At 40.8% G+C, this 14,365-nt stretch overlaps 1 protein-coding gene across 3 annotated transcripts in view; it reads left to right on the forward strand.

Moving 5' to 3' along the window:
* The window catches only part of EPHA4 (EPH receptor A4), a 144,408-nt gene that overhangs the window by 1,168 nt on the left and 128,875 nt on the right, over window positions 1–14,365 (forward strand). For all 3 annotated transcript variants that reach the window (XM_024763269.1, XM_024763270.1, XM_024763271.1), the window contains exons 2-3: window positions 2,174–2,241; window positions 6,361–7,024. In XM_024763269.1, the coding sequence (XP_024619037.1) occupies window positions 2,174–2,241; window positions 6,361–7,024 (732 nt within the window). The remainder of the gene's footprint in view (window positions 1–2,173; window positions 2,242–6,360; window positions 7,025–14,365) is intronic.

Here is a 14,365-nt window from a genome sequence, read left to right on the forward strand (position 1 = left end):
GTGTGTGTGTGTGTGTGTGTGTGTGTCGGGGAGGTGGGGGTTTATCATTTAGTTTCTGATGATCTCAGAGAAAGGCGAGTTGCGTGTGCGTGTGGGTATGCGCGCGCGCGCGCATATGGGTGTCTGTGGGTGCGCGGGTGTCCGCGTCGACGCGGACAATTGTGTGCCTGTGCTCGAGTGCCCCGATTGTGTGCGCTTCTGTTCCGGCAATGCTCGCGCTCGAGCCTGCGCGCAACTGGCTCGCCGACTCCTTCACCTCCCCACCCTCCCCCATCCATCCATCCATCCATCCATCCATCCATCCGACTGTCCATCTTGCCAGGATCCGTGCATCCATCCCCGTACAATCTATCATTTTCCCTGTTCCGAAGGAGGGAGCCAAAAACCAACTTAGCCTTGGCTGGGCGGGCGGTGCCAAGAGCTCGCCGGACGCAACCTCCTAGAGATTCACACACCTGCCGGCAGACAAGGCTTGGGAGGAAAGAGGCGCTCTGTCACCCTTTCGATCTCCTCTCTCCTACCGACGTGGGCCATCTCGGTCCCTGGGGTCGTTCCTCTGAGCGGTATCGTGGATCCCGCGTTCTCCTGACTACTTCGCACTCTTGTTAGGACGTCCCCCAAGACCTCTCTGCACCAAACGCAGAGATTTTTTCCTTTTTTCTCCTTGTTTTTTCTTTGGGGAACAAAACTTGGGAGCCCTAGACAAAAAAGGCGGTGATGGAGCTGTAGGCTGATGTAGAAAGGAGGGGGGGTCAACCCCTCTCCGACCCCTCCTCCCCCTTAAAAATTAATTCATTTTGTTGCTTTTTATTCCCATCACGTTTTCTTTTCTCCCTTTTACCCTCCCTTTCTACTCCCTTCCTTTTTTTGTAAATTGGGTCTTATTGTTCCCTTTGTGTCCCTAATCCACCTTACATAAATCCAAATGGATGTAGCGGGCTTTTCTCTAGAGACCAAGAGGAGAGAAGGCGGGGGGCGCAACTCCGGGCGGGAGCGACCCGGGGAAGGCTCTACATTTTAAAATAATTAACAGAACCTAGGAATTCAGGTTTCTCGGGAAAATCAGGAGAAAGAGGCTCATTTTTAACTACTTTGACGTCGGGGTGAAATGAGAGGAGAGGTGGGCAGAATTCAGGGGCCGGGGGGCGAGACTGAGAGTTGGGGTGCGCACGAGCAAGGATGAAGGTTTCCCATTTCCCACCCCTCCCCCCGCCTGAAGAGCCAGCCTCCCTGATCAAATTAATAACCCAGTGGTTCCTTTGAGATGGGCCTTACGACCCTCAGGCCTGCAGATCTCGGTGGGAAAGACAATGTGGAGAGTTTAGGAATCCATTGCGTCGTTTTCAATGTTCTCGGTGCCTAGGACTGTTCCAGCGTGGGCGGGGTGCGACCGCCGTATAGCCGCCCTCCCGGTCCCCCCAAGCTTGGATGCATACTCTTAGGTGTAGCACAAGCATACAAAATCTATTAGGCAGTCCTCCATAACTAAAATTTAAACCAGTGATTTCCTCTTGGGGGAAGGAGTCTCCGATTGTCTTCAAAAAGGCCAAAGAGAATACTTAAGTGTATTTGCATTCTAATTCCACACGTCTGCCATTTCCCCCTTCTGAAACTTTGATATTTAAAAAAGCAGCGGATACCACATCCAGGGCCTATTTATTTGGTGGTGGAGGGAAAAAAAAAAAATGGTAGGGGAGAGAGCCTTTTCATGACCCTTTTGAGTACTCTCTGATAGAATTCACTTGTGGCTCTGTCACCATGATGATGAGTTATGCGGTCATCTGAAACTTGCAAAAACAAATAACTCTAGTAGATACCAGACAGAGATGAATGCAGATTTTGCTTGGGAGTGTAACTGCCCTACATAGATATATTTATTTTTTGAATTGTACTTGAGATTCTCAATTCATCCTTTTTAGAAAAAGAATCAACTGAGTCCTGGGATGGAATTTTAAATGCTAAGCAAGTTAAATAAATAAGAACCTGCAGATTTAAAGAGGGGAGAAGATCGAGTGAGTAATGATTATTTACATAAGTGAGACCGGGTTTAGGTTTTGATCAGAGTTGGATATGCACACCCTCGGCACATATGGAAACGCTCAGGCAAATGGTTTTTTGTAGTATTGGCTTTTTGCAATTGGAAATTAATCTATTTTTCTTTGGTTTTTTGCAGTTACTTTACTGGATTCCAGATCTGTTCAGGGAGAACTTGGGTGGATAGCAAGCCCTCTGGAAGGAGGGGTAAGTTCCGAATTGCTCTCTGACCCACAGGGTAAAAAGGAGTGATTAGCAACTTTCTGAGAGTCCTAATGGCGTGATTCTTGTTGATTGTGGCCGGGGGTCAGATTTCCGCCATGGCCTATGAAGTGAATTACGCTTTGTTGGAGAAATCCTATACTCCCTTTGGATAGCTCTGTCATGGAAGAACTGGAATCCAAAAGGGGTTTCCAAACTAGGAGATTGGTGGAGGCATTGCCTTAGATGCCTATTTAAGACTAAAACACCAACAAGAAATACGATCTGGGGACCAAATTCATATATATGCCTATTGCTGTGATAGCCATGAAGTCCTGACAGGGTTAATTTTAGAGCAATTGTTCTATTTCCAGAGGAGGAAAATGAATAAACAAAAATACCAGGGAGAGAACATTACTAATCGTACCAGGAGCAGGTTTAGTTCTGTGTGAGAGCAGCGGGGGGCTCTGTAACTTGCTATGACAATCTTAAATCAGCTGCTTTTCACTTGCACGCTGAGAGAAAGCCTTACAAACTTGAACCAAGGGCAGCATCTATGCAGAAAAAAAAAAAAAAAAAAGCCCCAAGTTTGGCATTGTTGTTACTAAATATGAAAGTTAAAGTATTTGGAATCTTGCATCTTTGGGGACTGGGGAGGCTGGATTATAGAGTATGAGAGGGCATCACTGTTCGTTTCTTCTTGAATTTGCCGTGAGAATAGAATAGAATTAGGTCAATAGCTGCATTCTCCTACCCCATCCTCCCCCCCTAATAATAGGTCAGAATGAATCAGCTTTGGAAAGAAGTCAGTACAATGTGTAACTCTGGCATCTGCCAAATTAAAACTCTCAAATCCTTTAAAAATTAAGCATATCATCCTACCTTTACATGCTTGATAGTCTGTGACTGAGTCATTTGATTAAAAGCAGTGGGGGTGAAAGATTAGGAGTCTTTATCGGGCAAAAATTGTAATGCCAGCACCCAGTATGGCGCTTCACACCTGGCCATTGAATAAACAATAAAGGATTGAAAAAAATAAAGATTCACAGAAACTGTTATAGAAGATGGGCTTCAAAAATAAGACAAGGCAAGAATGGAAAATTTTAGGCTTTCTCCAAAGCAAGTCTTGTCATCCATTTGAAATAAAATGGAGATTGTCCTGCCTTCCTGTTTTTCTTGCCTGAACCTGACTAAAGTTGGTTGGGTCTCTGCTGAAAAATTCTAGTCTGCCCTCAAAACCATTTTTTTTTTAAAGGGAGGGAGAATGATTGGCAGGTCTCTGGCAGTGTAGACAGGCTGTATTCACCGCTGATTGCAGGCAATTGCCCTCATCCTTTGAATGCGAAGAAAGGTACAGCTTTATCTTGTGAGAGTCAGACTCTTGTTAATCCTATACCCTGGAAAGGTCATTGATTCAAGGAGGCTTTCCCATGCTACACCAGAGGTATTGCTCTGTAGGCTGAATGTATTCCCGGACTGCTGGCAAAACTGAGGATGGAAGGTATCGGTACTTGCATTAAAAAAATTAATGAGCCTTATTTTTCTTACTGGCTGTTCCCAAGTTTGAAGAGAGGATACATCCAGTATGATTTTGGACCTGACTTGTTACACTAAATATACATGTGGCCTATTGAAAAGCAAGGAGTAACACATTTTCAAGTACAGTTCATGGTCTATCTAGTTTCTGGGAAGCTTTTATTGCAACTTAATACGCTACAGACATCTCCCTCCCCCCACCCCAGCTCCCAGAGAACTGTTGAAAGAGCACCTGGTCACTTTTTCTAGACACAAAACTTCTTTTGGTTGTCTCCGTGTCCCTTAAAAATATATATATATATACTGTGCATAGCTGACTGTACACAACCCAGAACCTTTTATGGGCAGAATGTGGACTTCTGAATATAGAATGTATTCCTTCCCTTTCCTTAACTAGCATGTGTGTAATGTTTTAAATATTGTTATGAAACATAAGAAATGAAATTTTATTTGTGTATAATAGAATTAGTCCTTCCAAGCTACATAGTAGCCATTGAGAAATTATGTGCCAAATTATAAAGTTTAATTAATTTCTAGATTTTGTAATAAAGAAGACTTTTTTGGGGCCTAGAATGAAGGGGTAAATTGGATATCTAACAAGTAGGGGGTGGACTGGCTTTAAAAAAGTCTTTCTGAGTGTAAAAGCGTATTTGAATCTTTTGATTTTTCTGAAATCTCTACTTATTGTTAGAACAGTTCCCATCTTTCTTGGCTGGAAATCTGAGATTATAATTTTGACGAACAATGACATTTATTTGTTGCTTGTTGTTGTTATTTTTAAAAAGAAAAAGAAACCTTATTTGACAATACCACCAGGTCAAAAATGAATTGTAGTCACTGTTCTTTCATTTTTCCATCAGAACAGCTAAGCAGAACATGAAAATAATGGAAAGTGATGGTTTCTGATGGCAACATTGTAGCAAAAACCTAATTTCTTTTCAGTGTTCATTTAAAGGAGTATACTGAGTTTCTGACACTGATTGTAAAATGCAAAACTAAGGGGAGATTTGTCCTTGTTCTGCTGAATTGATCAATGTGTTTAGACAATTAAGTTTGGGCTGGAAAATTCGAATTAGACCTGAATTATGTGTATGAACTGTGGAGATATCCCTATGTGCTTTCATTTACATTGATAAATGTGTTTTTCCATATTTCCTTTGTTCTGAGATGAGAAGCATGCTGAGTAGGTTTTTTTGAAGGTGGGGATCTATTTTTGGATTTACATGAATTTCCCCCAAATAAGTAAATTACTGGTGATTTATTGCTTAGTGGATAAAAAGAAATTTTAATCACCACAGGGCACTTAACTCTCCCAGTTCTAAAACTTTCATAATGGTGGCAGATGAAAGGGATACAGAATTTTATGCGTTATGGCCCTTCACATAGTAACATTTCCATCCATTAATAGTTTTCCAATGCACAGATGGGAAACCTGTTAAAAGATATGTTATGATTCTATGTACTTCATTGGCTTGAATGGAGCTTTAAGTATAGCTATTATAGAATACAAATTTTTTTAAACTATCTTTTTTCTTCTAATTATATTCATGTGTTAGATACTTAAGCTGATTTGTACGAGATCTATATAAAGAAATTACTGTAGATATTAATGAAGAATTGGAGGCTGTCTATCAGTCTGGTAGGAGCCCCAAATTATCTTGCTGCTTTTAGGATTACTTTAAAAGCCACAGCGAGAATGAAACTACAACGCTAGTCACAGTGAATTTTGCTGAACTCAGATTATCCCACTATGAGAGTCTCTATGTTAGGAAGTAGATTGAAAGAAAACCCTACCATCCTTCTTTAATTTTCTTGGGCTTTGACTCATAAATACCACTTACTGTTTTATTCTCAATAGCCACAGTCTATTTAGAAGCAGTGCACGTGTGCATTTGTGTTTACTTTGTTCTAAAAATAAGAACAGTATACAAACTTTTTGACTGAATACATGTTCTTGAAAAGTGTTCTACCATTGTAAATGACAGTGTATTTGAGAAATCTAACCATAAAGTTTACTCTCTATCCTCCCAGGATTACCAAAACCAAAATGGTGAGATTTTCTTTACCCCTTTAAAGAGTAGTGACATCGCCAAAAAAAAAAAAAAAAAAAAAAAAATAGACTTTTTTTTTTAGGTGTTAGAGAGCAGAGTTCTGACAGGAGCACCACTGATTGATAACTGTCTTCCTTTGGCAGACTCTGCACTTCCTGCTCTTAATTTGCAGGTCTCTGCTCAGTTGTTGAAACAATACACATACTAGTTTTTTCATTTATGAGTAAGTTCGAACTGTTGTCACTTGAACTTGTAGCAGTTGTAATAGGTGAATTTGAGGTTGTTAGACCACCAGGAACGAGGAACTGCTGAGAACTCAAAAGCAATCAATCCAGCAAAACCTCTGGATCTGAGGCAAAAGAGTGAAAATTAAAATACTTTCCCAATATAATATCACCTTGGTGAGGAATTAGTGCTGGGTAGCTTTCTTTCTTACTTCAACAAAAATCATCACTGTGCTATGAGGGTAAAATAGAACTGATAAATCACGGTATGATGAAATTTTTGTAATTGATGCATTTCCTTTGGATCTTTGCAGTGGGAGGAAGTGAGCATTATGGATGAAAAAAATACGCCAATCCGAACCTACCAAGTGTGCAACGTGATGGAGCCCAGCCAGAATAATTGGCTGCGAACTGATTGGATCACCCGAGAAGGGGCTCAGAGGGTGTACATTGAGATCAAGTTCACCTTGAGGGACTGCAACAGTCTTCCGGGCGTCATGGGCACTTGCAAGGAGACGTTTAACCTGTACTACTATGAATCGGACAACGACAAGGAGCGTTTTATCCGAGAGAGCCAGTTTGCCAAAATTGACACCATCGCCGCCGACGAGAGCTTCACCCAAGTGGACATTGGCGACCGAATCATGAAGCTGAACACGGAAATCCGGGACGTAGGGCCATTGAGCAAAAAAGGGTTCTATCTGGCGTTTCAGGATGTAGGGGCCTGCATCGCCTTGGTTTCGGTCCGAGTGTTCTACAAGAAGTGTCCGCTGACCGTTCGCAATCTGGCTCAGTTTCCAGACACCATCACAGGGGCCGATACGTCTTCCCTGGTGGAAGTTCGAGGCTCCTGTGTCAACAACTCAGAAGAGAGGGATGTGCCAAAAATGTACTGCGGGGCAGATGGTGAATGGCTGGTGCCCATCGGCAACTGCCTATGCCATGCTGGGCATGAAGAGCGGAATGGAGAATGCCAGGGTAAGGAGAGCCATCTTGTACTTTTCATCAGGACCGCGTGCACATAATTAAATCAGAGATGAGGCTAAATGGAGTAAAGCCAGTAATTAGCAGCCCCTGTGGGACGTGGTGGGACAGAGGGGTCTAATGAGTAAGTGCTACAGCTCCAGGTGGCAAAGCTAAGACGATCCTAGTACTGACAAAGTAAATGATGCTGCTGTAATCAGCAGAAGGCCAGACACGTTTGCTAACAGGCACTTAGATCTGAACCGGCTTGATGTGCCCTCTGAAATGTAAATGAACAAGCTGAAGAAAGGCCTTGATTGATCCTTGCTTAAAGAGGGCCGACCCATTTTCGAACCATGGTTCTCCCGTCCGTAAACATCTCTCCTCGTGTGGATGTGTACGTGAATGATATAAAGGTGGAATTAGGATTTGTTGTTCCAGTTTCCTCCTGCTGATTAAAATTGAGCTGTGCGAGGAAAGTCCAGTTTTTCCTGCCTTGTGGACCAGTGTAGACATGGCCCAGCAAAGTGGAGCGGCAAGGTGTCGAGTGCCTTATGTTCCACTGAGCACCCATTGATAGGGTTTCCAAGTGAAATGAACCTTGATGAAAGCCCTCTTGATTTCCCTGAGGATGTGATAAAGAGCTAGGAAGGGTCTTCTTATTCGATCTGTGGTGAGAGGCAATAGTAAATTGTAATCCATTTTGATTATTGAGTTTCTGAAGAAATCCAGATTTTTTTATCATGTTAATTACTATTTATCATATTACTAAGGTGACTTTTTTTTTTTTTTTTTTTTTTTCTCTCCCCTAAAATTTTTTTTTTCCCCTCACCTAAAGTTCTGTGTCTGCAATTCCCTCTTCCCTTATTTCGCCTTTCCGGGGAGTTTGCAAACTCGTCTTCTTTATAGCAGCTTTGTGTTTGAGGAAGGACTGGGAGTAATCCATATTTATATGGATTGCTCATGTCATGTGTGGATTAAGCCTTAAAAAAAAAGCAGTTATTCCAAGATTTTAATTTTTGCTTGGTATTTATTTTCAGTGGTTGTTAATAGTCTGCTGCTGCCAGTCTTATTATGGTTCCTGCTAAAGCGTGTAACTCTTGGTCCCATCTCTGGAACAGATCAGATTAATCTTTTCTCAGGGTAATTGTTGAACTGTAGACTGCATTGCCACATGGTTCATCTGATTTGGCGATTAAAGAGCCCGAAATAACTGACTGCCAAACAATTTGTCTGGCATTTCAACCATCTTAATGACAGGGTGGGATTAACTATGGAGCAATCCACTTGACTGATTGGAAATCAACAGTTATAACCTAAAGAAAGTTGCATTTGGGGTAGTTTGGTGTCATAGAGTTATGCATTTCTCCTTTCAGAGTTCATAAGTGTCATTCTTGATCTGCTATAGTTATTTCTAGGCATAGCTAACAATGACTGTCTTTTAACTGCATGGAAAAGTAAAACAGAATAAAGGCTGGCAACCTTTTCTGTTGACCTAGAGTCAAAAGGTAAACCTGTGAACTTGAAAATTTAAAGGTTGGAATTTCAAGGGTTTTTTTGTTCTGTTTTGTTTTTACAAAGGTTGATTTCTTGCCATTTTGTTAACTCTTGACTTGGCAACTACTAGGTAAGCTGTACCAAATGGAAACCCTGAAGTAGATTCTGGTATTAACATGAGAAAATACGCGAGTGCATTGTTCCTGGCACTGAAATTACAGTCATCATAGCAGGAAGAGTGAAATGAATAGGCCAGTGACATTGCATCACATTTTAGAGTAAGTTATTCTGCCTTTTTGATTTTTGTAAGACAGGACTTGCACATCTTTACATTTCAAGATTCTTATATATATTTAAACACACACACACACATTGTCTTCCATTTCTTGCTCAAACGTTCATGCTTCTGGCATTAGTGCATTTCTCTGTATCTAACGTCATTGATTTCCAATTGTCACAGAGCCCAGTAACTCATACATTGCTGCACAGTGAGACTCCTTGACATTTTTACAACCCAAATGAGGAGGAAAAGAGAGAAAGATGGAGGGGGAAGTGAATGTAAAGGCAATTGAACATGGTAGTGGTTGGCTTTATGGAAATAACCTTGGGAATCCAGTTCACCGTCATGTGGTCCATGGAAAGGGTGAGGCTTCATGTTTTAGGTCCAGTCCGTTTCTGAGCAAACTGTTCCTAACACAAGGCGAGATATGTAATGGAAGGGGAAGGTTGATTAAGCTATTTCTGAGAACCTTTGTTCTCTGCACTCTTGCTACCCAGGTATTTTCTTTGCTACTTGTAAAATGATTACATCTTTCAAGAAGACACTTCTTGCACAAAACCTTGCACTTTGCTTGTATTAAAGACTACCAGGTAAGAATCTCTGATGAATTTAGGGAGGAAGAAAAAACCTGAATGACAACAATTCTAAAATTCCAAGTTTGAGTGAGAATTTTTAGGGATAACTGAAGACTGTAAACATCTTAAGAGTAATGAAAATGGTTTCCTCCATCCGTGCCATCATTTCTGGAATAGCAGAAAGAACATCGACACAAGGAAATGTGTCTCAGTTTGGTCACTTAGCTGCAAGACCTTGAGCATTTCTTAAGCCCTCTGAGCCTTGGTTTGTTCATCTATAAAATGGGTTGATAATAATTGTACTTAGCTTAGAGACTTGCTAGGAGGACACAGTGATGTAAAACTAGTAAAAATCACCTTTTAGGTCATAAAGCATTAATCTGATGTTAATGCTAACATTTCCTGTATCACTCAGCTCTTACCAAGGTCATAGCTGTTGAACTTTAAGGTTGTTGAGTTAAAATGGTAAAAGGGAAGTCCGTCTTACAACCGCTCTTAGAAGTCAAGGACAAAGATAGGAAGCATTGCCTTTGCCCTAACAAGGAATAACATTCATTTGAAAATGATATTTGGACAGTGTCATTTTTTTCCCCTCCCCTACAGGAAAGAGAACTTTCTTCTGAGTGAAAGAAAAGTGATTTGGAAGTGGGACAAGAAAGACCAGGGCGTAAAGGGAGCTTAAGAAAGGATATAAAGGAGAATGGGCAAGTCTTCAGAACTCTGGCAGCAGGTTCCTCCCCAATTGTCTTTTCAATGGGTCTGCTGTGGCAGGACAAATAGAAGAACAGGTGAAAGGTCACCTACTTCCTCATCCATCTTCCTTGGGGTCTGGGAGGTCAGAGTGAAGATTGATTAAGATCTTAAATGTTTGACAAAAGATCCTTGGGCAAAAATGGCCAGGGCGGGTGGGGGCCTGGGGTGTGCTGTTGTTTGCATCTAACCCTGGTCTTCGGCTGGAGTCCTCAAGGGACCTTGGGGACATGACTACACTTCCTCTTGGAGTTCTTACCTCCAAGCAGTACATGCAAATGCAGACGGAGGTGAGTAGCCGCGTCAAAAGTGTCAAGAGCGGCAGGGTGATGGCGGGCATTGCCCTCTGAAGCAGCTGCAAGTTCATTCTGCCCTTGAATACCATTTTCTGAAATGATCTGGCTCAGTCCCAGCAGGACAAAAAAGAGTGTAAGCCACTCATTTGTCTTCTCCAGGAGAATGTCTGCCTGGTGTTAGCAGTAGTTTGAACTTGCCTAGTGATTGGGTGCATCGGATAGGTAACTGTGCTAGTTAGTAGGAAAAAGGAAACAAAATCCTCCTGAGACATGTCCCCCCCACCCCCGGGAGGGAATGTTCCAGATGTTTTACAGGGTTGTTTTATTACCTCAGAAATATTAAGCAGGAGGAAGAGAGGAAAAGATTCTTTATTAACTTATTCTTTGCTTAATTAAAGAACTGAACAATGAAAGGAAGTCACAGATTTACTCTTTGTGAAATATTAATAAGCAATATTTTCAGAGAGCATGGATAAAAATAATACTAATGAAAAGAAGACATTCTTATGGAGTCACTTAAGGCCAAATAATGCTAGGTAGGAATTAAACCTTGCTTAAATACGTAATTTTGCTGTAAATTGTTTGGGGTCCTCTATATCTAGGATCTATATTATATATCATTACATATATGATGCCTTCATATCAGCGAAAGGTATCTTATTAAAAGCTCTTTTGAGAAAGAACGATACAGAAATGCTTTGATGGCTGTAAAATATTTCCCATCTGTGCTCTGAAAAGAGGGAGAGGACTGTGTTTAGACAAAAAATATTACTTTGTTTTCCTAATATATTATAGAAGGACCGTAGGAGAACGCAGTACGGGAAAGGAAGCGTTTAAAATATAGTTCAGAGAGATACTGTTATGTCCTTTCCACTTCTGAAATTTTTCTTCTACCTTTGAATCATGTCTTTAAGAATCAATTGCTCGAGTCACATGGCTGCTTTTATCTCTGGCTTTGAAGCATGGCTGTGATCATTGAAAGACACGATTCTTTACATCTGAGAAGAGCGGGGTTTAATTATTGTCCTTTTCCCGTTACACTTTATTCTCCCTTCTACGTGTGACCAGGCTTCTTTTGTGAGTGTGAATCGGGCAATGGTTTCTATTTGGGATTCACCAGAGCACCACGTAGGAATTATCTCAGGGATGTTTGAATCCGATATTTAAGATTGGATGATTTATTTTAATCTGACTGAACTTCCTTGTACTTTTCAAAAATGAATTAAGACACAATTATTCTGTTAAGACTTGAGTCTTTAGGAGAAAGACATTAAATGGCTTTTCAGTTACTACAGCGCGAAACAGAGGTGGTCATGATACGTGTTTGACTTTCACATCGTTGAATTTTAATACTTAGGTTTTTGGGGGGCAATTTTTTTTGCATTTAATTAATGAATTTAACATTACCAAAGAACTGTATGCTTCAGACTCTTACTCCAACTTATTTCTGAGTTTCCACTCTTTATGATTTGACAGATAATGCAAATATATCTATATTCATGTATTTAAAAAAATTATAGAAATGGAATCATCTTCTTGTCATCTTGTTTTTAAGGTGCTTGACTGTTTGTCATGGACATCATTCCATATTAGAGAATATAACTTTTTTTCATCCTTCATAATTGATAATTAATATTCTGTAGTATGAATATATCATGCTTTAAATTTTTTCCTTGTTGGTTGATAGTTAGGGTGTCTTAGTTTTTCCTGGTAATATTTTTAAGCAAACACTTTAATTTGTGAATCATACATGTACATTTTTTAAGAAATTGGATTAACCTTGCTTTGTTATTTTTCTGGCTTTATCTTGGACAAGTGAATTTAGTAAAACTTCTTGACTATGAGCATGTATGTGGAGGAGGTCAGTCTAGGATAACCAGACAAGTAACACCACTGACAATTAAGGAACACAGTGGAGTCTCATTAAATGTTCATTGAATGAATGAATAAATAAATGCATAAGGTATTGTGGCCTGTTTCATATTAAACATTTATTTGGTGGAGTAGTGTTTCATGGAGTCAACATGATATATCAGAATCTTTGCATGTGACTAACGTATTATGAGGTCCTTTTTTGTAATTCCTACTTCAGTTGGGTCTTAACTATTTTCATCACGTTTATGAACCATCTCTATGATCTGAATGTTCAAAAATCTCTGCGGCCCATGAGTTAACACAGTTATTGGCACAAAATGGCTAAGACCTGCCTTTGAAGTTTGAGACTTGGGTTTAGTTTCTAGGTGTGCTGCTTAACCAGGTGTGCAACCATGGTCACTAACTTAACCTCCCTAACCTCAAGTTTACATCTGCAAATTGCTGACAATGGTATGTTATTATGTATGATACACACACATCAGCATGCATGTACAAAGGGTTTAGCACAGTGCCTAGAATGATAAAGCGCTAATGAAGTGGAAAATGTTATTGTTACTTTTATTGTTGTTCGATAGAAATATGGTGACAGTATGGGCTATTAGGTCATTGTCTGTCCAACAATGGAAACCGGTTTAGGGTTTGAAGTAGATTTTTTTTGGCGGGGGTTGGGGGGGTGGGGTGGGGGAGAGGTGAGGGCAGTGGTGACATATGCAAGGGTGTAGGGGATGGTATGAAATGACTGTTCTTATCTGCATTGATCAAATCCTCTGTTCTCCAGCCTACTGCAGTGATTCTCAAAGTGTGTTCCAGCTGGGTTCCCCAAGACCCTTTCATGTGGTCTGCAAGGTCAAAACTTTAATACTGATATGTCATTCGCCTTTTCCCTCCCCTTTTCTCATGAATGGAGTTTTCCAGAGGCTACCTGATATGTGATAGCTCATCTCATCAAATTGAATAGAGAAGCAAGTATGAGAATCCAGCTGTCCTCTGTTAAGCCAAGCATTTAACGATGTCACTCTTCTCACTAATTTTGTTTTAGAAAATAATTTTTTTCATTAAAACATATTGTGTTAACATGTAATGGGTTTATTATCGATACTTTTAAATAAGTTCCTCTCAGTTTCAATTTCTAATGGTAAATATTGGTAGCTTTAACCCACATAAACAAAAGCACTTTGGCAAGCTCAGTTGTTTCTAAGAGTGTGTAAAAGGGTCATGAGACCAAAAAGTTTGAGAACCGCTGCACTGGGCCATCAGCTTTTTGTTTTTCTGGCAGGTACAGAGAGTGTACTTCTGTCTTCTGTAGACACTTAAAGTAAAATATCTGGAAACTTTCAGAATCTGGGAGATTTAGGTAGCTTAGAAGAATGACATTTATTCAACCCTTTAGATGTTTCTATAAAATTAGGCAGCAATTAGCCCTTAGCTTTTTAAAAACGGTTTATCTGTGTCCGATAACATGCCTCAGTGCTCTCTTAAGTTTTACTGTGCTTGTGAGAAGGAATGATTAAAGAAGGCCTCAGCTGGGCCCTGGACCCTGAGAGACTGTATCTTTTTCACTTAGGGCCTAAAACCTTTCTCACTGTGTCCCCTTCCAGCTGGTACCTCTGAGCTGTTTTTGGGGGAGGAGAGCAGGTGAGGTCACTGGGTCCCATGATCTGGAGGGTAATTAATAGTCCCATGACTAAACGGACATTTTATGAATATTCAGAGTCTGTTTGGGCTTCTAGGGAGACAATCGGGTTGGTACCGCTGACAACTCCCTTTGGAGACACGGAGCGTTTTCTGCGTGAATGCGGGTCGTCAGCTGTCCGCCTAGGGTTGCTTTTGCCGGCAGCAGATTCCTCATTTGCATATTCTGTATGCGCCCTCATGCAAAACAGCACACCCATTTCCCCCTTTCACAAAGGCTAGAGGGCTTCCTTTGGAAACTCCAGCCAAAATCTCCTTCTGTTTATGCAGAACCCAATGATTTAGACACCATGCAAATTAATTCGGTTTTGATTTGAATGCTTCCAGAGATTGGGGGTGTAGGCGGAGAGTGGGGTATTTGCACAGGGCCCTTTTTGTACACAACTCCGCA

Source organism: Neophocaena asiaeorientalis, unplaced genomic scaffold (assembly GCF_003031525.2).
Source record: "Neophocaena asiaeorientalis asiaeorientalis breed wild unplaced genomic scaffold, Neophocaena_asiaeorientalis_V1.1 scaffold86, whole genome shotgun sequence".
NCBI lineage: Eukaryota > Metazoa > Chordata > Mammalia > Artiodactyla > Phocoenidae > Neophocaena > Neophocaena asiaeorientalis.